The sequence below is a fragment of the Ictalurus furcatus genome, chromosome 10 (assembly GCF_023375685.1).
Source record: "Ictalurus furcatus strain D&B chromosome 10, Billie_1.0, whole genome shotgun sequence".
NCBI classification, from domain to species: domain Eukaryota; kingdom Metazoa; phylum Chordata; class Actinopteri; order Siluriformes; family Ictaluridae; genus Ictalurus; species Ictalurus furcatus.
In genome coordinates, this window is record NC_071264.1 from 3,163,099 (window position 1) to 3,188,494 (window position 25,396).

Below are 25,396 nucleotides of genomic sequence, written 5' to 3' on the forward strand. Positions count from 1 at the left end.
TTCAGACATATACTGTAAATCAAATGTGGTGTCAATATAAATATGATGTCCTGATTGTATCAGAGGATATGTTCTCAAATACATGTCAAGTTTCCTGTTTGTTGTCCCTTTGGTGAATGAAGAAGACAACTGAATAAGGCCATTGACGCATGTTTCCAATGACGTTCTGTGCCAAGTTTGATGTGCTAAAGTTTGGCCAATATTACTTTCTGTTACCAGCACCACTCCTAGTGACAAATCAACATAACAGTCATTTTCATTCTCAAAACATGTAAAGAAATAAGTTTTACTGAGATGGCCTCAGTTCCTATTTGGTGACTTTAATTTGCTGATCTAATTTGTTGACATATTAGAGCTGAACCATGTTGAGTATTAAAAAAAATGTGTCAAATAAATTTATCAAATTATTATAAAATGAAGTGGGTGGGGTTAAATGAGCCAAAAGGCACCCTTTTCTGACATAACTGAAATAATTAGGCAAAAGATAAAAAAAATGAATAAGACTAAATGTACACCTTATTTTACAAGAGATATGCTTGTTATGAAAATATGAATCACACCTCCAAGCAGTCAGTCTCTGTGAGTTTGCACCAATTCCTAGCAGATCCCAAAGAGGGTCTTGCCATTCAGGTTTCCCTATGTTATAGTTGTTTGAATAAATTAAGGTGCACCATGCAACCTTTAATTGACATGTGACAGCCATATTGTATACAAATGTCAACATGTTCTGGTTAATTATTTAAGGTCAGTCTCTCCTGAATATTATGACACCAACATTTTGAAGATATGTAAAAATATGAGTACTAGATTGCAGAAGTATGCAAATTAAAATAAATGTGAGTGGGATGGGATAAACAGTATTAAAAGTGTTATTTTAAATTAACCAAATTACAGAGCAAGAGAAAAAACAAGTTTCACTGTTCATATATTTTTAGAGATGCAAGTGCAAAATAAATAGCACCCCAAGCTGCCAGTTTCAGTAAGGTTGTACCAGTTGCCAGTGGGTCCTTCAAGCAGGGATTCCCAGACTTTTTGGACACATGACCCCAAATGGACATTATGAATTTTCTGCAACCCCAAGCCTGGAGTTATCATTTAGGACTACAGGAACATTTGAACATTTTATTATGGTAGTAACATAAAAACCCTATGGATGACCATGCCCCAAGCTTAATCTTAGAGTCTTGTCATGAACATAGTTTCATGTGGATCCATGCAACCGATCCATGGATCCAATCATGAGTTTCAGCTGTTCGAGTAAATATGGCTCCACCCAGATAGATTTGCCTGGCATGTGCTGGCCATATTCTTTACATATGTCAACCATTTTGATAATTTTTGACAGACAGACTCTGCTGACTGTTTTGCCACAAATTTTATGAAGAAAATCCTAGGACCATATCACCAAAAGTAGGCTTTGCCTATTATGTAAATTAACTCAATATTAGCTCAGAATGATAATACCACCTGTTGCAGCTGGGATTACATTTTTTGAAGCTTATGGAATACATGTACATGTATTCAGTGAGTGAGATGTGCATATCACAGAAGCATCTTGAATGGGTTGAATAAATTCATTATTCAGTTACAACATCTAGTACAACCAAATAATACAACCCCACAAAATTATGTCAGTAAGTATTTAATTTGTCTTTGGTGTGTTTGATTTATGTATTTGCTCAGTAAAACCTTCAAATAGAGTCCACTAGAAAGAAAGAAACAAACAAAAAACTAGAGACAGTGTCTACTCTGTAATCAATTCCTCTTAGCAGTTGATTAACGTAAAAAAATGTCAGAAAAATTTACCAGTGTATATAAAAATACGACCCAAACAACAGATCCAAACACAACAGAACCAAAACAACAAAAGCATCCAAATATTTTGTAGCTCACAGAATTGCTATATATGTTTAATGCAAACTGAACAGAAGCCCAGTTAACCGTATATGCTGTTGGGGGAAGCCATAGTACTTAGAGGAAAGACTGAGTGCTTAGTACGATGTATCTCAGGATATTTTGCCTGCATTGATGAAACGTTGAGATTTCATTCTGACCATCTGGTACTGCTTACGTGCCACTAGGGCATTCTGGATGGCACTCCCCAATTTCTGTGGATAAGAACACAGAGGAGTTTTGAAAGACTACAATGTAGGCTTTATAAATAATTCCAGACAATCTTTTAGCAGATTTACACTGAAAAAATTATGTAATCAGTTACTGTGGTAAGGCATTACATTTATTGTAATTAAACATTAATAATTTGTAATAATGATAAGCTGTCATTATTAGACTGTCTAAGCAGAGTTTTGTGAGACAGTACTGTTTATTGTGCTTTCAATACAATAAGTTTTTACTTCTGCTTTGTCTGCTTCTTTAAAGTGTAGCACCCTCACTGGGGCCTGCCCATCCTTCAGGATTTTCAGTTTGTTCTGCTCCTAAACAGACAGAAACACAGTGTGAATCTACATCCTTTTATTATGTAGTACTGAATACAAGTAAATTTGATACAAGTTTTTGTCAATGAATTTATTGTGATAGATTTCCTCATTTTGCACCTTGTAATAAATCTTCACATCTCCTCCTTCAACACATGGAGGCTTCAGGAAATGTTCAAACTGACACTCCCATTCTTTGTTAAAATGCCCAATCAAGTCAATCTCTTTGACACATAGCACCCTCCTGTATTAGGAAAACATAAATGTACACATAAAAAACAAAGACATAAGTACAATTATATTGTTACTGTGAAATGAAATGAAACCTTTAGGCTTTTAAATTTTTGTCCAAAAAGCAGCAGCTTACATTTTCAGTAAAGTGAAATACCCTGCTCAGTACTGGTCATATACTGTAGCTTTCCATGACATCATGGAAATGTCAAAATAGGCACTACTTTAAAATTGTTTTCTTCATTTTAAATAATCATGTTATCTATTAATACATTAGCAGAATTTCAGGTAGAACAGCAGTAGTTCTTAAATCATGATCTTTTCAATATTTATGTCATTTGTGTGTTTGAAAGCATAAAGTACCTATTGGTGACAATAATGTTGGTTTTTCTGTGTCCAGGATACTCATGATGCTCTCTAAAGAACTCTCCGTCAAGTTGTTTAATCTCTGATTTCTGAGAGGAAATAAAAAAACAAAAACAGTCCAACAGATGCTTACATATAAGAATTCCCAAATTTACTCACTTACTCACTCCAGCAAAATTCTGTAAGTAAATCATCTTTCAATATTCAGATGAAACATTCTGACCACAATCATAGGCAGATTTATTCCAGATGTCATGATAATTTATGACAAATCACTGAAGCTCACAGGTGGAGATCTCAAGTTAACTGATACAATTACATTACACCATAAAACAAAACACAAACACAAACACAGTAAAGGTAATCAAATTGCTTGTATCATACTTATGATGTATAACAAAGTAGGGCTATGTAGGAATATACATTAGACATTAATTGGGTGATGTTTACATATTTAAACAATAATACAGTACTATATTACCAGCCCAGGCAATAAAATAAACTTTAAAAGAAACACCTTTTCATTTCACAACATACGTATTAAAATATTGGACTCTTTAATTACGAATTATAAATGTACCTGTTTGTCACCGTTCAGTAATAGAAGGTGATTGTGTCTTCTTACCATTTATATACACTACCAGTCAAATGTTTAGACACACTCATTCTTAAATAATTTTTTTTCCCACATTTTAGAATAATAATAAAGTCATTAAAAATAGCACAAGTGGAACCATGGGAATTATGTTGTGATAAAAAAATCCAAAATAAATCAAAATAATTTAGTATTTTAGCATCTTCAAAGTAGACCCCGTTTTGACTACAATTTCCAGAAATGTATTCTTGGCATTTTCTCAACCAATTTCTTGAGAAAATCCACTGAGATACTTTTTATACAGTATTAAAAGAGTACACACCTATGCTGGACACTTACTGGCTGCTTTTCGGAATATTTCACTCCAAGTCATCCATTTAAAAAAATATTGTTTGTAAATAAAATGTTAGTTTCTAATGAAAGAAATGAACATGTCGGCACAATTATATTTTTGTCTACAGCACCGATTTCAAACATTTAATCATATACCTTCAGATCAAAAGATTTTTAAGATCATGAGAAACATTTCACTCGAGTGTCCACAAACTTTTGACCGGGAGTGTATGTATGCATTAAATGGTCTAATATATTTTCTTCTTTGTGTTTTAAGGACAAAGTAGTTAGATTTATTAACAACATTAACAAACTTTTAAAAATGTAGACACCAAATATTTCAGTTTAAAAAAACAGAAGTAAATGAGGTATTAAACGTTTTTAGTTTCAACAAATATAGAAAGGTTTGCAGCAACGAAAACAATTGAATTAGACTAATCAAAAAAGGTTACAGCTATTAGGACAGGAACAGTGTAAGAGAGACACTAGGCAAAAAGAAACTTTTCTACTGCAATACACAAACAACAATTCAACCATAGGTTAATTAAAATGACAGATCAAATTGATGATGCTTTATTTATATGTATTTATTTATTAATATGTGCTATAATTCAACACCCTTTATATCATTTGCTCTACATAAAATGTTTTAGTTCTGTTGCCCCAAACCCATTATTTCTCCTCAGGCTGCATGTAGGAAATGAAAGAAAGGGGAAAAAATAGGCAGACAGGTCAAAATCGAGAGGAAGAATCAGCTCAACAAAATAGTAGAAATGGTTAAAAAAATTATTTGGGACAAAGCACTACATTCACTATTTTCTCAATAAATATAGTGGTTATCCTGTTCATATACTTTATTGAGAGCACTATAATCAGTGTCATTAATTTTTAATACATTGTATTTTTATGTTTTGTAGCAAATTCAGTAGGTATTTATGAATGTTGTTACCTGAAAAAGATCATAGCCCTCTGACTCATGTTGATTGTAGGGCCGGATGATGCCATCTTCTTGGATGAGGCGGACAGGTCGCAGCTTTGTCACTTCTTCTGTTGAATCTGCTGCCCTGTCACCATAATGTACAATTTGTTACTTTTCTTACTCGCTTGATGGATTAATAAGTTACAATTGCTTAGTTAATATTACTTATTAATCTGATTCACTCAGTCTGTGATGCTTTTTTAAAGTGAACAATTAGTGAAGCATTGGAGTCCACTCAAACTGGTGCAAAAAAACACAAACAAAAACAACAACAAAAAACATCCCGTGAGCAGCAGCTCCATGGGCAGAAATGTCCCACTGATATGAGAAGGCAGTGGAGAACTGCCAGGGCTGGTCTGACTCAACACGGAGGCCACAGCAACTCAAGCAACCACTCTGTTAGTGAGCAGAAAAGCATCTCCAAGTGCACAAACACATCAAACCAGCCTGAACCAGTCTTTTCAGTCTCTGCTAACCTCAGCAACAAGGCGGTTCTGCCCACAGAACTCACTGGCTATTTGACAAACATTTTTGCATTGTTCATTCTGTGTAAACCCTAAAGACTGTTGTATGTGAAAATGCCAGGAGATCAACATTCCTGAAATATTCAATCAGTCAATCTGGCACCAGCAGAAAATCCCACAGTCAAAGTCACTGAGACAACAAGCTCTTTACCTACATCTGCATGATTTTATGCATTGTGCAACTGCCACATGATTGAACTGCACAAAGGATCAGATGTACAGGTGTTCCTAATAAAGTTATAGATAACTTTTATTAGGAACGTCAGTTTATTAAGGATATATATATATATATATATATATATATATATATATATATATATATATATATATATATATATATATATATATATATATACACACACACACACACACACACACACACACACACAACAAATAGCATTTTGCAGAAAATTATTTTTATTCAGCTACTGAACTTTTGGTTTTACAGGACTTTTGGTTTATCAGATTTATATCAGTTTGGGGTTTGTTACATTCCAGAAAAATCAGAAACTTGCGGTTAGAAACTACTACAATACAAAAAATGAAACGACCACAGAAGGGATGTGCACATGGTCTACAAGGGCTATATGGAGCGGCGACTCTGTAATAAAGACATATTTCTTTTGTAAATTTCAGACCAGTTTGTACAGAAACATGGTAAAAATAAAATATTTATTCTGAAGGCAATGTTCGGTCAGGCTACTAGAGCAAACCATCGATGACGGGGAAAAAAAGACTGTATTTCCAGGTGACAAGTCCAAACTAAGGTGGAAAATGAAGAACGTAAGGCAGGATTGGCAGCCACAACAGAGCCTGATGTGATTGCCAGTGAAGGGATGGCCCCTGGAACATCAACCCAACAGGCAGAACTACAGGCACACAAATCTTGTACACTGGCTGAAGGACAAATACATACTGATTCTCACAATGCCTTCAGAGTAGTGCATGACTTCGGAGCATTGTGGAAGCAACAAGGCTCCTTAAAGCAGCGGGAATCCCAATTAAGAATGGAGCCATGGTTGAAGAATTATTAAATGCCATACCCAAGCAAACTACCATAATCAAAGTCAAAGCACACTGTCATACTGATAATGCCCACAAAGTAAATGCATTTGCAGATGAAACTGCAAAAGAACAGAATGGAGATGGTTGGAGAAATGTACCAAACTTGATGAGGACAATAAAGTATATTGAGGAAAGAATGACTGCCCAGACAGCTGTTCTCCCATACCTCACTCAGATATACACAGTAAATCAAGTAGGGGTTAAACAAATCGCTTCAACTAGGTGTTGGTGGAATTCCAGTTTTTGTCAGCATGCTACAGCTATGGTATAAGGATGTCTCACGTCACCACCAATGATAACTATTATAAAAGGCGAACTCCTACACCAAGTAGAGCTTTCAGAGAACTACAAGTTGATATCACCTTACCAAGATTCCAGGGCTATGAAGATGGCGGTGGTGGTTGACAAGTTCTCCAGATAGGTAGAACCATTCCCTACTAAGAAACTGCACAGCACATAGCCAAAGTTCTGGTTCAAAACCTTATTCCTTGATGCCTTGATGCCTCAGTCAATTGACTCTGATCAAAGTACTCATTTCACAGGAAAAGTTTGTCAGACTCATGGGTATACAGTTGAGATCAAAACTTTACATACACCTAAGCTCAATTTTTCACAACTCATTACATTTCATCCATCCATCCATCTTCTATACCGCTTATCCTTTTCCAGGGTCACGGGGAAACCTGGAGCCTATCCCAGAGAGCATGGGGCACAAGGCGGGGTACACCCTGGACATGGTCATTACATTTTATGTGTTAATCAATTAGTATATCTTTCAAAATAATAGAAGAGATATATTTATTTAAGCTTTTATTTATTATATCATGTTTTATCATATCAAAGGTTTAGATACACTTAGTATTTGGTGGCATTGCCTTTTAACTGCAGAACTTGAATCAAACTCTTCTTGTAGCCTTCCACAAGCTTTGACAATTTTTTTGCCCAATCCTCCTGACAGAATTTAAGCTTTGAAAAGTCATTACATCAATTTCTGGAGTCTTCGAGACTGTTCAAAAAGACAGTCAACTTGGTGTAAATCTTTGACCCACTGGAATTCTGATATACTGGATTAAAGATTAAATAAATCTGGCTCTAATTGATTGCTTTAAAAATGAACTCTGATGTAAACAAAAGTAGATCAAACTCTTAAGCAAAGAGCAAACTCAACTAGCAAAGATGCAGTCTCAAGGAATTTCACCTTGCCAAAGGTCCTTAGCAGCATGAGTGCAAGCCATAACAGTTAAACTGTTCTTAGTCCCTTTGAAGTAATTACTGGAAGACCAATGTGTTTTCTGGGCACAACAGACCAAATAAAAGCAGATATACATATACAGGTGTATCTAAAAAAAAAAAAAAAAATTAGAATATTGCGGGAAAATAATTTTTTTTCTTAATTTAATTCAAAAAGTGGAACTGCTCTTGAAGTGCTCTAAAATCTCCTGGTAGACGCTGCATCGACTCTCGACTTGAGAAAACACAATGGATCAACGCCAGCAGATGACACGGCACCTCAAATCATCACTGACTGTGGAAACTTCACACTAGACTACAAGCAGCTTGGATTCTGTGCCTCTAAACTGTTCCTCCAGACTCTGGGACCTTGATTTCCAAATGAAATGCAAAATTTAATTTCATTGTGGTTGATTGTGGTTGTGTGTACTGAAGCAGACTGAGAGATTAGGAAACCTAATCAGGAAACCTGCTCAGGAAACCTTTGCAGGTGTTTTGAGTTAATTAGCTGATTAGAGTTCTCTAATCTGATTTTTGATTTCCATGAGCTGGAAGCCATAATCATCAAGATTAAAACAAAAAAAGGCTTGAAATATTTCACTTTATGTGTAATGAGTCTAGAATATATGAACGTTCCACTTTTTTAATTAAGTTACGGGAAAAAATGAACCTTTCCACGATATTCTAATTTTTTGAGATGCACCTGTAATGTCAGACTCTCTTCTGCCAACAAGAAGACCATGATGCTTAGAAAAAATGCCTGGGGGTCACCCCAGTGATAAAGACATGAAAAGGCTGGGTCCTTAGATTCTACCCAACATTTGTCTAGGTTTCATGTTCCTTTTTTTAGACACAAGTAAATTTTTCTCATTATAATAATTTTTTATAATGAGAGGTGGGCGTTTTGTGTTCACAAGTCCAGGGTGTTCTACCAGTTGGTTAAACATTCACAGCCCAGACAGAAATATTAATTTCTCTAAAAATAACACCAGAGGCTATAATGAAGTCATGACCCTATCAGGTTCAAAGACTCACATCACATCAAGGACACCATATTATTTAGAATATTTATAGCTATCAACAATTTATGACCCTAATGACTGATTCAGGAATCAGTAATTACTGCTATATATATATAGTCACACTACATATATAGTCTTTATTTAAGCATAAGTATAAATTAGGTATCTTTATAATGTTTACCCAATCTCTTTTCCTGACTCTGCATCATTATTTTTTAGTTTCTTCAAAGAGAGGAAACTAATTTACAACTCGCCCATTAAACTTCCACAGTTGTTGAACAACCTGATTATATTGTTTGTTTAGGTATTTCTCTGTACTACAGACAGTTACAATCTATATGTTAGCTGCACATATCCTCTCCACTCCTATGATGTATATAAAAGCTGGATTAGATCTTCTGTTCTCAAATGAAGGTGACCTTTGTGCCTAGTTCTTCTTCTACTTTGCATCTTTTTTGCCTTATCCCATACTGTAGTTTATTGCAGCAGGGGCGTGGTCAAGCATCAGCTACGGACAGAGAAGAGGCAAGTTGAGCCAGCAGTTAACGTGTGATGATTCTTATTACTGCCAGGACATTAACAGCTATTCATTGTAAAAACAATCAATCTAACAGGGCATACCTGGGCAGCAAAAATCACCTGTCAATCAATATTTTTGATCACACGAAAAATGGGATTTACCTATGGGGTAATAAAATATATGTAATTATTTTTAAGGATATGTAATTTTGTAACTAAACAGATTATTTATTCTAATTTTATGGTGGGAAACCGATCTTTTTCACTTTTTTTTTTTTGCATAATTTCTTTATGATGCTTGATTGCATTATCTGAACAATGAAATCTAATTATGCGTTGTCATATGCCAGTGTGAGCAAACCGAGATTTCCTAAAACAACACAGCATTTTCAGCTGTTTTGACATTAGTTATGCGTCTCTTTTCCCCTTCAATGCCTATGTATGCATTGTCTTATGATAAAAAGTAGGATTCAGCTCAATATTAACTTAGACAAGACGCAGCTGCTATAACCCACAACAACTATTATAACCTACCTTGACTCATATCTGATTAAATAAAATCTGAGCAATCGGTCTTCTTGTCACACAAGTTTGGTCAGTTAATCTTCAAGAACCATTTCACCAATCCAACAGCAGTAGAAAATTAAACGTAAGCTGTGCATTTGAATGTGACAAAATTTAAAAAAAAAGGCTAGTTTGACTTGTGTGGCTCTAAAGTACAGTGCTGTGAAAAAGTATTTGACTTAATATTCTTCTGGGTTAGCAGTGGTTTTCACTTCGCCACTCTTCCATAGATGCCATTTTTGCCGAGTTTCTTTCTGATAGTGGAGTCATAAACAGTGATCTTTATTGATGCATGACTTCCTGAATGAGTAGTTGCTGTGGAATTTTGGAAGGTTGGCCACATCTGGGAAGGTTCACTACTACGTACACACATTTTCCATGTGGAGAGAACAGCTCTCACTGTGCTCCTTTGGAGTCCCAGAGCCTTTGAAATAGCTTTGTAACCCTTCCCAGACTGATGTATTTCATTCACCTTCTTCCTCATCATTTCTGGAATTTCTTTCATCTTTGGCATAGTGTGTTACTGGGTAAGACATTTTAACCAACTTCATGCAGTTGAGAAAGTTTTATTTAAGTGTTGATTTGATGGAACAGGGTTTGCAGTAATCAGGTCTGGTTGTGTCTAGTCCAGCTGAACCCCAATATGAATGCAGTTTCATAGATTTGGGGAATTAGTGACTACGGGGTCAAATACATTTTCACACAGGCCCAGTTGGTATTGGATCATTTTTTTTGGCTTCAGTAAATAACATTATCATTTAAAAACTGTATTTTGTGTTTACTCAGATTGCCTTTGTTTCGTCTTAGATTTTGTTTTAATTTCTGAAACAATTTAGTATGAGATATACATAAAAACAGAAGAAATACTTTTTCACATCACTGTATCTCAACATTCTACAGTTTGACTTGGATACCAGATGGACAGGCACGTTTTGGCTCCGACATGCTATCTAACGGATGTTGCTTCCAGATGTGCATGTATGCAGTATGCAGGTTTTATGTGAACAATGCTGCTCACTTTGCTGCTGCTTCTGCATATGCACACATGCATCAAGTATAAACCAGCCTTAAGACATCCAAGTATTAACTCATCAGAAAAAAAGAGGCACAAAATGAATAAATACAGAGTTAAAACAAACCACTATACAAAACACTATAATGACAGATCAGAAAGAAGAAAACTGGAATAACAGTCAAAGTGGTTAGCCTTTCATAAAGTATCTCTATAACCTGAAAAACACATAATACCTAGTACAAATAAGACATGTATGTTGTTGAATATATTCATCTCACCTCTTAGAATGGTTTTATATCTTACCTCTGAATGCCCTGGAATGTGCTACTGGCCATGTCCACAATGCCCCCTGTGGGTCTAGTTACCACTCCCACCAGGCCCTTTCCAATGCCCTTAAAGAAGCCTGCAGCTCCCTCTTTCTTTGCCCCTGAGAACATAAAACACATGCCCATGCCAGCTTTTAACATTTAGGTATACACAGATTTGATATATATTGCTATATGCTTAGTTACAAGTTTGTATCTACAATCATTGGGCATTTTATCAAGTACACTTTACACTTTGTATATAGTGTATGGTTACTGACTGTTGTACACAGTTTTTCAACCTTCTGTTCATGAATAGAAAAGGACCACTGTTGTCCATTATTATTCGGGTAGAATGCCATTCTTAGCACAGTGATAATTTTTTTTTAATCGTCTATAACAGCACAGCTCTGATTAAACTGAAAGATAAATCACAGGTTTATTTTAATGTGCTCACTTTAATACGTTCTCATTTCTAGAGTAACAGCTCACTCACAGGTTTTGTATAAATCTAAGCCTAATAATAAACTAACTAAACAGAGTTTCGATTGCTTCTAAGAGTATTTGCTTGAGAAAATGCATAGGTATCAGATTTAGTACACAAATTGATCAATTAGAGGATAAAATCTGTGAAATTACTTCAGTCTGTTGGTTTGTGGTGAAAGATTCTAATCATTCCAAAGATAGAGTTATATTTGCTTCTGTATAACAAAATTGACTGAAAACAGAAAATTCTGAGACTTAATTTTGTCACAGAGAATTTTCAGTCATTGTAAATACATACTGTTTTTATTTGTCCTCGATTACTTCTGTTAATTTTATTAGGGTGGAGAGATTTGCTGATCTAGCAGCAATAAGACTTTGTAAGGCTAAGAAAGCTTTACATTTATGTATTTGGCAGATGCCCTTATCCAGAGCAACTTAAAGAAGTGCTTTGAAGTCTCTATCAATAAATGCATATCAATAAATAGTTTTTTTTTGTTATATTGCATGTTTCCTGCTGCAGAGATTCCAAATATTACAACAATATTACAACAACTATCAGAGAGTGGTAGTTGCGGTATATTTTTTTAAATACAAGTCAAAGTCCATTTACAAATCACTCCCCTTTGTTTTTATTAGCATTTTCCATATTGCTACAACTTTTTCATAATTGGGGTTGTACATTAGCTAGGATTCGTAGGACATTTCTGCATGAAAACAAATGCAGCAGGAGACTGGCATAATAAATTTCCTCCAGAGGAAATCCAATCACAAGTGGTCACTGAAGCTGCATTCAAAATGCCATGTGTGATTCGACTGTTAACTTGTGATTGGATCACTTGAGATAAATATTAATATGGGTTGTGAACAGGGCCTAACACTACAAGTATTTGTCCCATATTCTAAAGTCAAGATCAAAAAATTGAATAGCAATAGGCCAGTGTATGTTGCGTCCATAAAAGCCCACCAAGGCCAGAAATTTTTTATTTTATTTTATAAAAGGGCATTTAATAATCCATCAATAACAAATATTGCACTAATAATAATAATAATGTATTTATTAGTCATTTTCACACAACTGATCCCAAAGTATGAGCCAATAAAAGTTTATATATATATATATATATATATATATATATATATATATATATATATATATATATATATATATATATATAAGACCTAATTCATAGTGAATAAACCATTAATTAGTGTCTAATTTGGACTTTAATGAACAATGAAAAAGACCTTAAGTAACCCCAAAGTTTTCCTTAAAATAAGCAGCCACCACTAAATGTTTCTAAGATATGACAACCATATTATAACAAATTAGCAAGAATTATATTTTCTATTTTTATGTTAGCTTGAGTGAGCCATCAAACTGTTCTCCATAATCTTCAATCTTCTCATTATTATTATTGTGAAAACATCTGTACAGTTTTCACAGGTCACAATTTTTGACGTAGAATACCAAAATTCAGCACAGATGTAGACAACATGCAGGAATAAATAAAACAGTTGCTGTGTAGCAAAGTCCTCCCCACAGCAACCATCTAGCAACATGCTAGCAACCACCTAGCAACATCTGAATAACCACCTGGGATAACATAACAACCACCTAGCAACATCTGAATAACCACCTGGGATAACATAACAACCACCTAGCAACATCTGAATAACCACCTGGGATAACATAATAACCGCCTAGCAACATCCCAGCAGCCACCTGAAATACCATAGCCTTGAAACACCAAGAATAAATCAGCAACCACCTAATAACACCCTAACAACTACCTGGACTACACTATCAATCACTTAACAACCACTTAGCAACTACCTAGCAACTACACAAAATATTAGCCCCATAGTTAACTTTGTAATGAGATTGCATTTCACTGTAATGTTTGAAGGTTTTAACATTTTATTATTTTTTTTTATAATTGTTTAACATTTTAACATTATGGCATTTTTTAGGGCTCTGTCAAAGCCAACATCAAAGTTCATCCATGAACTTTAGTCTTCTAGTTTTCAAATTATGATTCATACTATTCTAAGCCCAAATATATGAAGAGTGGTCATCTGCCTCATTTCAAGTATTTTTAGAAAAACTTATGTTGGTGTAGCATACAGACCCAAATGGCCCACATTATTGTCTCAGCCACCACACCCCACCTCATATGAAACAACTGGACCATTTTATTTCTTATTCAGGTGGCCACCATATTGCTAGTTAGTGCACCTTTCATGTAACCACCATGTGAAAGTCACTGTGGTCCAGAGAAAGATAAAATGGCCAGTGAATGTTAGGTCAAATTAGGTATACCTAATCAACTGGCTTCTCTGTGTAGTTTAGATTAAGAGCCATACCTTCCATAGGTTTGGTAACAATTCCTGTCACACCTCCAACTACTCCCTGTAAAAAAGAAAATTAAGTTGACATTTCATCATGCATCATTTCATCATTCATTCATACTTTATTTCAAATCTCAACTTATCATAACTCATTAGCATTTTCAGTTAATGTATTTCTTTAAGTAACAGTAAATTTTTCTATGACCATTCATTTTAATTTTATATATCTAAAATATGTACACCTGTCTACTATTACCTAAAATATTAGGCCAAGCTACTGTACTTTTAAAGTTCACTGTTTTCATTATGCTTGAATACCTTCAGAAAGCCCTTTCCCCCCTTTGCCAGACTTGCTCCAAAGTCTTTGGAGGGTCTGTTCATCTCTTCCCGGCGTTTCTGTTGGTACTCCTTATCCATACTGATAGCAGCCAGGCCTTTTCCAACTGAACCCGTAATACGGGACACCATCCCTGCAGCGCCACCTTCAAGACAGAAAGGAAGAATACAATGGCATGACGCATGTTGGAGAGAGAGAGAGAGAGAGACAGAGTGAGTGAGAGAGAGAAAAAGGGAGAGAGACAGTCAGAAAGTGAATGGTTGAGGAGCATCAGTAAGCCTTACCTACAGTATGGCCCAGGAAACTGCGCACACCAATGACAAAACCCTCTGCAAACTCCTCAGGCCCTTGAACAGCACCCTAATTAAAAAACAAAAATATATTTTTAAAAACCCCAGAAAGTTCTAATTTCTCAGTGGACTTGCAACTTTATCAGTGGATAAACAATTGCTGACCTTGACCTTTAAATGTTCAAAGGTTATCTCCAGAGTTATAACGCGTTACTGTAATCTAATTATTTTTTCTGATAGCACAGTAATGTAACGCATTACATTTTAAATTTATGTAATTTGATTACAGTTACTGATGTCAATAAAATTACGTTACTTGCGTTACAAATTTATTGTTAAGAAAACAATATGAAGTAAAATGCATCTTTAAAATAAATCACGTTTTGCAGTGAAGATTTTTTCTTTAGCCCAGAGTAACTATTAATTGGAGCGGTTTCTCACTATGTAACTGAACGTCAGTAAAAGAAGACCACCTGTAATTTGATATTTTCAGTGAACAGAGGCGAGACCAATCAGACAGGTTTACAGGAAAATATGTGGAAATACTTGTGTCTTATTGGCTGACAGTCTCTCAATTCTGCCAAACGCTCACAGTCAGTGTCAGGAAAAATGGATATACAGCGATTTTTTTCTTTTAAACCAGTAAAGGGGTTGAAACTGAAACAGTAACATCCTCTGATGCTGAGCAGGAAAACAAGGAGTGTAAATGTCTATATGAGTTCCAGTTCACGTGAACATGATCTGAGCAGAGCATAAGGAAAGATAATGTATTTTGCATGGCACTGTAACAGCTAAGCACATACAGTGAATGGGGAGTTGTGGCTCCCCAAACGAGCCTAGTTAGAAAAGTTTAATATTTTATCGGTCTGGTAGTTCTACAAACAGTGACAACAGTGAGGCAAGTTTTATAATAAATCCAACTTTTTCTGATCACGTCATACATTGACGTGTGTTAAAATTACTGAAAGAATTGAGTTTCACTTTGTAGTGTATTTTTGTAGGTTTGATAGATTTTGAAAGTAACATAATTAGTAATCTGATTACATTTTACATGCAGTAATGAGTAATGTAATCAAATTACAATTTTAAAGTAATAATTAGTTATCTGTAGTGGATTACTTCTTTTGAGTAACTTACCCAACACTGGTTATCTCTTGCAGAAAGCAATAAGAAATGCATAGACTATAAATGACATTGGGTACATATACGTATACACAGACATTGGGTACATAGGCATACATTGCAAAAGGGGGATTTTGGAGAAGAGATTAGAGTACTCAAAACTGATATATTGGCTGTGTGCACTATTTAAATAAACCCATAAACATTTCCCACATTTTTTGTCTGCCTGCATCTCACTTCTGAATATTTAAAAAAGGGGAGAAACATTCTGTCTACCTAGGCTTCATTTACTTTAGAATGTGGCAGCCCACACCTTTAGCAGATAAAGAACATATGAGGATATTACCACAGTCTGATTCAAGCTACACGTGTTACCATCCAAGCTCCACATTGACCCCCTTATTGAATTTAAACGTCTAAATGGTTTACCTCAGATATATTTGGTTGATATGCAGAGGCATTGCGGCAGGCCTATTCTCACCTATGTTGGCATTTAAACTAAACTTTTTTTTTTTCATTTTCATTTGTTGTATTTTCTCTTGTCATCTCTTCATTAATTTGAAGAACACTTTGTTTTTTCACCTAAAGACAACAAACAGAGGCCCTCAACTTCAGATCTCCCTGTAATTCGTGCTGACTCATGAGCGTGCTACAAAGTACTACAGTTGACACTACAGTTGTGGGCCTCATCAGCAAAAACAATGAGTCAGCATACAGGGAGGACATGGAGCAGCTCGCAGAATGGTGCAGAGACAACAATCTACTGTATCTCTTAATGTTGATAAGACTAAAGAGATAGTTGTCAACTTCAGGAGGACCAGAGTAGACCACTCACCACTGCATATCAACAGAACAACTGGGGAGAAAGTCAAAAGCTCTAAGTTTCTTGGTGTGCACATGACTGAGGACCTCTCAACACCACCTGCCTATCCAGAAGGCCAAGCACTTCATGCAGAGGCTGAAGAGAGCCAAACTCCTCCCTCCCATCCTCACCACATTCTACAGAGGGACAATAGCATCCTGCATCCTGCTGTGTCATTGTGTTACGGGAACTGCACAGTCTCTGACCACAAGACCCTACAGCGGACTGTGAGAACCGCTGAAAAGATCATCAGGGTATCTCTACCCACCATCAATGTCTCTTACAAAAACCGTTGCCTCCACAAAGCCTTTAGCATTGTGGACAACCCCTCTTACCCATCCCATGGACTCTTCACCCTCCTACCATCTGGCAGAAGGTACAGGAGAATCTGTGCCCCCACCAGCTGACTCTATAACAGTTTTTTCCCTGAGGCAGTCAGATTACTCAACACACTTCTGCCTCCCAATGCTCACCTGACTAGTCAAACACCTAACCCAGTATGACTCAAAAACATTGCACACATGCACTTTACATAGCTGCATCATTTACCTTATATTTATATAAGGTACAATGTGCATCCAGATGCTTGAGAGGGCTAGAGCAGAGACCAAGAGCAGCATAGTTTTGATAGAGGATAGTCTGGATGCTTAGGTAGAGAGCATCCAATCCCCAAACTCCAGCATAATCTCACCACATACTCCTCACCACAGGGTGAATGGCTGACCACTCAGTGGCATTGATGCTAAGTCTAAGCTAATGGTAAAGCTTGCTCATGGGAGAACTACACCTCTCCTCAATAAAGCACCTGTTGAGAAGCCTATTGAAAGAGCTCTGTTTATAGGAGAATTTTCTACAGCACATGAAATTAGCTAGGCCTTTAGGGGCACCAGTAGCTTTAGTTAACTGTACACCTGGAGCCAGGACTTTGCAGGTAATCTTAGGGTCTTAGCAAAGCATATGCTTATGAAGATAGTCATATATGAAAAAACAAAACACACCTGAGGTGTGTAAATTCGCGAAGGCAGTGTCCAATGTTCTAGTATGCTCTGGCCCCATCCCAATGCAGTGTAGCAATGTAGTTTACAGCACGGTATGGTCACTAAACTACTGGATGTGTAGGTGTACTCTGAAAATAATTTGGGCTTTGTAGCTAATTGGAGTACCTTAGAGGGCAAGCCTGGCCTTTTAGACTTTATCCATCCCAATGTGGAAGGTGCTGTTCTCATTTCTTGTAGCATAGTTCATCGTGTCAGAATAGGCCTAGTTAATCGGTAACAATCCAGAGGCAAAGCCATGGAGCCGAACACATAAAGGGGGACATACCAGTGGCAGTATTGGACAGGGAAATGTTGGCGTACTTAATCCTGGGAAGCTGAGAGCTCCAGGTGGAGGGGTTGTTGGTGACACATCGCAGTGCTGCTTCGAAATCCTGATTAGCTCGCTTTGCTTGGCCATTAGTCTGGGGATGAAAACCTGAAGAGAGACTCACCATGGCCCCTAGAGCATTATAGAAGACTTCTATACCTGGCAAACAAACTGGGGTCCGTGGACAGATACAATGTCCTGGGGGATACCATGTAGCCTGAAGACATGGTTAGTCACCAGGTCTGCAGTCTCACAGGCTGTGGGGAGCAACAAAGTGTACTGCCTTAGAAAAATGGTCTATGATGATCAGGATGGTGGTTTTACCTTGCGAGGGAGGCAGACCAGTGACTAAGTCTAAGGCAATGTGGGACCAGGGTCGGCTGGGAACAGGCAAGGGTCATAGCAGGCCGGCAGGCAGATGGTGTGAGGCTTTGCTCCTAGCGCATACAGGCATTGACGAAGGCCCAGGTGTCGGCTTCCATGGCCAGCCACCAGAAACATCGCTTCAGCAGCCCTAGGGTGCGATTGGAGTCAGGGTGGCAGGCAAATCAGGAGCAATGACACCACTGGAGGACCTGGGACTATACAGAGTCAAGGACAACCAGACAACCAGGAGGGTTACTCTCCTGACCACCGTCTCAATCTCCCATGTGATGACCCCCACAACACAGGAGGTAGGATGGTGTCAGGATTTAGGTCTTCCACTTCGAGGGCAAGGCCCAGGGTGCCTGATGGGAGTTTAGACTGAATGTAGGCCAGGTTCTTGTGGTCGGTCCAAACAATGAATGGGTGTTCGGCCCCCTCAATCCAATGCCTCCATTCCTCCACCGCTAATGTAATGGCTCATAATTCTCCACATCATAGTTATGTTAAGCTGGGGAGAGGCAGCATGGGAAGAAGGCACAGATGGAGCTTCTGGCCAGGGACGGATTGTTGGGATAGCATACCATGCCTGAGTCAGAGGCATCCACCTCTACGATGAACTGCAGCAAGGGGTCAGGCTGAATTAATATGGGGTGGAGGTAACAGCTCCTTCAGTTTGGAGAAGGTGGATTCAGCCTTGGGGGTCCATATGAAAGGCGTAGAGGTGGAGGTGAGTCTAGTGAGGGATGCCACCACCCGGCTGTAGTTTTTAATAAAGCGGCGATAAAAGTCGGCAAACCATAGGAACCGTTGGAGCTGCTTGAGGGTAGTGGGTCTGGGCCACTCGACTACAGCCAAGGTCTTCTCAGGGTCAGCCTTAACTCACCTGCTCTCTATGATGTACCCCAGGAATGTGACTGTGGGAACATGAAATTCACGTTTTTCAGCTCTGACAAACAAGCGATTCTCCAGAATCTGCTGCAGGATTTGATGGACATCGAGAGCGTGCTCAGCAAGCGTGTGGGAGAAAATCAGGGTCTCGTCCAAATAAACAAACATGAAGCAATCCAGGAAGTCCCGGGGTACGTCGTTGATGAGAGCTTGACACATTGCTGGGGCATTGGTGAGTCTGAAAGGCATGACAAGGTATTTGAATTGGCCCAGGGGGGTGTTGAATGCAGTCTTCCACTTGTCATCTGCTCTGATCCTGACCAGATAGTATGCGTTCTGCAGGTTTAATTTTGTAAAGATAGTGACCCCATGCAGAGGCTTGAAGTCAGAATTGAGGAGCGGCAGGGGGTACTTGTTCTTCACTGTGATGTTGTTGAGGCCACGATAATCAATGCAAGGGCGGACGGTCTTCTTTCTTGGCCACAAAGAAGAAGCCGGCACACAGGGGGGAGAAGGAAGGTCAGATGATGCTGGCAGCGAGGGACTCAGTTATGTATTTCTCCATGGCCTCTCTCAGGACAGGACAGGTTATACAAATGACCAGAGTGGAGGGCAGCCCAAGGGAGGAGATTGACAGCACAATAGTATGGGCGATGAGGTGGTAAGGAAAGGGCCCAGGTCCTTGCTAAAAACCTCACCCAGGTCGTGGTACTCAGGAGGCACCGTGGAGTGCTCTGGCGGAGTGGATGTCGGGGAACTTTTGGTGGCCACAGTGGGAGGAAGGGCTGATTTCAGGCACAAAGAGTGACAAAAAGGGCTCCAATTCGCAACCCTCCCTGCTGACCAGTCTATTTGGGGGTTGTGTCTCTTCAGCCAAGAATACCCAGCACCATCGGGGTACCTGGGGAGGAGATGAGGTTCAGTTGAACCTTCTTATTGTGGTTCCCAGAAAGCACAATGAGCAATGGGGCAGTGTGATGGCTTATCCAGGCCAGGAATTTCCCATCCAGGACATTGACAGTAATGGGGGGATCCAGGGACTCAACGGGTGGGCCAGACTGTGATGCTAACTCCTTATCCAGGAAGCTATCTTCGGCATATGAGTCAATAAGTGAGGAGGGGAACTGAGTGCTGGTTGTAGCACAGAGTGGCAGGAATCTGAAAGTGGAATAGGGGGTGAGGAGTGGCAGCTGTTTGGCTCACCAGTAGCCACCATTCTACTGATGAGCACCCCCCTTTTAAATGCAGGAAGCAGGTAGCCAGGGTGTGGCCAGGTTGGCCACAAAAGAGCATGTGCCTGCCTGAAATCTTCTGCTCAGCAAGGGTAAGCCGGGTCCAACCCAGCTGCATGGGTTCTTCTCCGGGTGATGGAGTTAGGTGCTAGAATTCTGGAATGGGGCTGAGGCTCGGGGGCAGGATTGGCAGATGAATGGAGAAGAGATGTGAGGTGAAAGGTGCCGGGGTTGACTGGCTCGCTCTTTGCTCCGCTCCCGCATGTGGAGATTAGTTGGTCGAGGGAGTTTCTTTCAGGAATCATATTCTACTCGACCTTCAGGGCTAATCCATCCTTCATCCACTTGCTGAGTCTATTCACAAGTGCTCCCTGTAGTGCCTATTCATTCCAGCCTGACTCAGCAGCCAGGACCCAAAACTCCATAGAGTACTCCACCATACTGCAGGTCCCCTGGCGGAGGGAGAAGAGGCGTCTGGCGGCCTCTTTTCCCTGGATGGGGTGGTCAAAATCCCTCTGAAGTTCTGTGGTGAAGGAGATGAGGGAGAACGATAGCACTGGCTGCCTGTCTCAGATGGCAGTGGCCCGGGCTACGATGTCTCCCCTCAATTGCCCCATGATGTAGGACACCTTAGCCTCATCAGTAGCATAGCTTAAGGGACACTGCAACACAAAACACAAGCGAACACTGGAGGAGGTTGTCATGTGTCATGCTGTGGTGGACTGGGAGAGCCCATCGCAGCCATGAGTTGCAACATGGCTGATCAGGGTTGTGTCTCCTTGCTTGTGTTGTTGACTTTAGTGGAGCTTTTGACACTATAGATCATAACATTCTCTAGATAGTAGTGTTGGGTCCGAGTCCACCTTTGTTGAGTTCAAGTTGAGACCAAGTCCTTAACCAATCAAGTCCAAAAGTGGACACGCTCCCTTCACTCATCAAACCTAGGACTTCTGTGTCCCTGAATTCTGTCTCTCCACTGCTGGTGGCCGATCCTTCAGTGTAGCTGACCCCAAGTTATGGAAATCATGCCCCCAAAATCTCCAGAACATTTCCTCCATTTCCTTGTTTAAATCCCAGTTTAAAAAAAAAAAATTCTGTCTATATGCTCATTTGTTGTTTGTTCCTGATTGTAAAGCATCCTTGAACTATGGAAAGGTGCTATATAAATAAAACATTATTATTATTATTATTATTATTATTATTATTATTATCATTATCAAGTCTGAGTCCTTTTATTTCATGTAATCAGCACCTGAAATAGTTTCCTATTAAAAAATGATTTCAAAGAAAAATTTTAACTTTTATTATATTACAAGTGTCCATCCATCCATCTTCAACCACTTACTCCTTTTCAGGGTCGCAGGGGAACCTGGAGCCCATCCCAGGGAGCATCAGGCACAAGGCGGGGTACACCCTGGACAGGGTGCCAGTCCATCGCAGGGCACACAATCACACACACATTCATACACTACGGACACTTTAGACACACCAATCAGCCTACCATGCATGTCTTTGGACTGGGGGAGGAAACCGGAGTGCCCGGAGGAAACCCCCGCAGCAAGGGGAGAACATGCAAACTCCGCACACACAGAGCCGCAGGAATCGATCCCCGACCGTGGTGGTGTGAGGCGAACATGCTAACCACTAAGCCACCGTGCGCCCCTATTACAAGTGTATGAAATACAATAACAAAACAGGTTCATTTGTATCACACTATATTGTGTCCTCCAGTTCGAGTTGACATTTCATTATTTGATGCCTCTCCCCCACAGTTATATAGGCTGAGAGAGAGAGTACAGAGTTACATTTAGCAGCAAGTCATAACAACAAGCTTCATGCTTTATTACTGCTTTTAATCTGTGTATGAATCACAACAAACTCATTTCTGAACAGCTCTGTTCTTGTGACTTTTTTCATTTTACTTCCCAAATAAAAAACAAAATCACTATCAGCAGGGTTTATGATATGTACTACATTAAAAAGTATATTTCACATTTTTACATGAAATTCAAGAGTGGAATCACCAATGCTAATGTTTATAGGTCGGAAATTTGACTACAATCTTATTTCACGACAACAATACTTTTTCTCAGGTAGGTCTATTAGTAGTAAGAAGTACTACTAATACTACTAGTACTACAAGTAAGAAATACTACAGAAATTGAATAAAGCAATTAAATGTAAAATAAAATAGACTTCACTGTTTGACAAATACAGTGATTGTCATGTCACAGCAAACCAGTGACTACATTTCCCATCCTGCACTGCGGCCTACAAACATGGCTGCCATGGACTACACTTCACACACACACACACACACACACACACACACACACACACACACACACACACACGTTCACCTTCTCCGGAATACTATTCAGACACACCGGTCCCCAATCACACTCACAATCACACCACACTATAAAAGAGACTGCTAATTCACAATGTCTTTGCGAAGTAATATGCTCAGTTGCTATTGTCTCTGTCATTTATCAAGCCGTGCTATTGTGTTGTTATTCTGGTTTTTGACTTTGTTTGTTCCCTTGATCTTGATTTCTGCCTTACATGATCTAGCCCGTTTATCTGATTGCCTGACCTCTGCCTGTCTTTGTTGCTGTTTTTGCCTTGCCCTCTGGAATATATGCTCTTCAATAAAGCTCTTAACTGCGATTGCATCCGTCCTAAACCTCATTACATGACAGTGATTCTTATTAAATTTACTGAGGTTATTCAGTCAAATGAGTGAGTAAGTGATATTCTCTTTGTCCTTTGTTGTTTAGTTAACTTTAAATGACACAGACAGCAGCAGGTTTATTAGACTGCTGTCACTTTAAGACCTAATGCACAGATCCAATATTGACACACCTCCGATTTCTTTCCCAACTGTTTACATTCACTTAAGACATAACCGACTATGTTTGCATGAATAATCGGCCAGACCTGCATTTTGACATGATGTCTGTGTATTTATTTGACTGTCCAAACAGAATAAGCCGCTAAAGAAAAATCAATAGACTCTATGCACAAACGCTGCTTATGTATTTCCAATACAATCTCAGCCAGCGACTTTACTTCCTTATAGTGTCGTCCTATAGCGAAAGGTATTAGCAGCAAAGCGCTTTCATATGATTCATTTAACAATGATTAAACTATTATAGTATTTTTTATGTATATACTGTGACGGTCTGTGTGTGTGTGTGTATATATATATATATATATATATATATATATATATATATATATATATATATATATATATACACGCACACATACATACATACACACAGACACATACATATACACACAAAATGAATTAAATTATTATATTATATTATATTGTATCATTATATTATAGTAATGGCTTCCAGAAAGTTTGAGTATTATCGGTGGTAAAGACAGTAGTTTGGCCGAACACTGTTGTCCATGTTTAAATGCATCTTTATTTTTTTTTACACTACAACAGTGATTAAAATGAAATGTAATGAAGGTTAATGTTTTTGTTTTTTTTAAACTCAAGTAAAAGTTCTGTGATTTAACTATACTCAAAAAGGTACCATTTAAATGAACCATGTACTCAAGTTTTCATGGTCTGGAGGAGGAGATGAATGCAAGTGCAGATAATTTATTGCATAAAGTAAATTTTAATTAGATAAATAAATACAAATAATGCAAAGACAATTATGAACGGTCAGAAACTGAGATTTCAGAGCTAGATTTGTTAGTCGGATATAGCATGAGTATACTCACCCTCAAAGTTGTCGATGTAACTCGAAATATATCATTTGAAGCCCTTCTACTTCTTACTGTTGGGTGTAACAGCTGACTGCCTCACAATACAATTAACGTCATTCACTGTAATCTGGGGAAGCTCTTCTAAACAGTGAGTGTAATATGTCATACTCTCCTGTGCCATCTTCACACAGTTATCGCCAATAGTGAAAACGGCTTCCTTTGGTAGAGCGGGTTGCACACTAATTGTAGGGTTGGCGGTTTGATTCCCGGCCCGCATGACTCCACATACCGAAGTGTCCTTGGGCAAGACACTGAATCCCAAGTTGTTCCTGATGGCAAGTTAGTGCCTTGCATGGCAGCTCTGCTACCACTGGGGTGTGTGTGTGTGAATGGGTGAATGAGACACAGTGTAAAGCGCTTTGGATAAAAGCACCATATAAGTGCAGACCATTATGTAGGAGAAGTTACTAAGCCTTTGTTATGCTACACTTGTTACTCCTGCTGCCTGATGAGATGCCGGTATTCCTAACTCTATCTGCCCTAGAGTTCTGCCTGACCCATCCTGATGCTATATGTCTGATTAGAGCCGCTTTCAACTTCTTCTACTGCTGAGGACTGCCCCACACAACTAGCTTAAAGTTTGCCATGGGATTGCTGTGGACAGTACCACACAGATACCCTAACGATGGCTGTGGATGGTATCACTTGGATAACCTAAAGATTGCACTTGCTAAAAACAGTTTATATTCAAATCTCATTCATTACACAGTAGATATCTTCACTTGGATACTATAGACTTAAAGCTAAAACTGTAATTAAATAAAAAATGACTCTTGATTTTTGTATCAAAGATCCTTTTAACACATGTAGCACTACTTACTCTATAGTATATTGTTGTGGGAGAGTAATAACCTGTCTGGTGTCACCCAGAAGAGGATGTGTTCCCTATTGGGCTTGGTTCCTCTCAAGGTTTCTTCCACATGTCAAGTTCAACAGAAAATACTAATATACATATGCTATGGTTGGATATGTTATGAGGGACATATTATTAATAGATATCATACCTGGAAGGGCTCATAGAAGAAGGCCTCCATTCCTTCTGAGAGCCCTCTTATCAGTCCAAAAGGATTCCCCAACACATCTAATCCCAACACTAGCACATACATCTGCTTCAGGAACTGCAA

The 25,396-nt window shown here is 38.5% G+C and overlaps 1 protein-coding gene across 3 annotated transcripts in view; it reads right to left on the minus strand.

Moving 5' to 3' along the window:
• Window positions 1-1,638: 1,638 nt before the first annotated feature.
• The window catches only part of vps13c (vacuolar protein sorting 13 homolog C), a 132,501-nt gene continuing 108,743 nt past the window's right edge, over window positions 1,639-25,396 (minus strand). For all 3 annotated transcript variants that reach the window (XM_053634878.1, XM_053634877.1, XM_053634876.1), the window contains 10 exons: window positions 25,277-25,390; window positions 14,640-14,715; window positions 14,337-14,500; window positions 14,034-14,079; window positions 11,182-11,305; window positions 4,910-5,024; window positions 3,030-3,121; window positions 2,556-2,679; window positions 2,355-2,435; window positions 1,639-2,108 (listed from right to left, as the gene is read on the minus strand). In XM_053634878.1, the coding sequence (XP_053490853.1) occupies window positions 2,007-2,108; window positions 2,355-2,435; window positions 2,556-2,679; window positions 3,030-3,121; window positions 4,910-5,024; window positions 11,182-11,305; window positions 14,034-14,079; window positions 14,337-14,500; window positions 14,640-14,715; window positions 25,277-25,390 (1,038 nt within the window). In that variant the 3' untranslated portion in view covers window positions 1,639-2,006. The remainder of the gene's footprint in view (window positions 2,109-2,354; window positions 2,436-2,555; window positions 2,680-3,029; window positions 3,122-4,909; window positions 5,025-11,181; window positions 11,306-14,033; window positions 14,080-14,336; window positions 14,501-14,639; window positions 14,716-25,276; window positions 25,391-25,396) is intronic.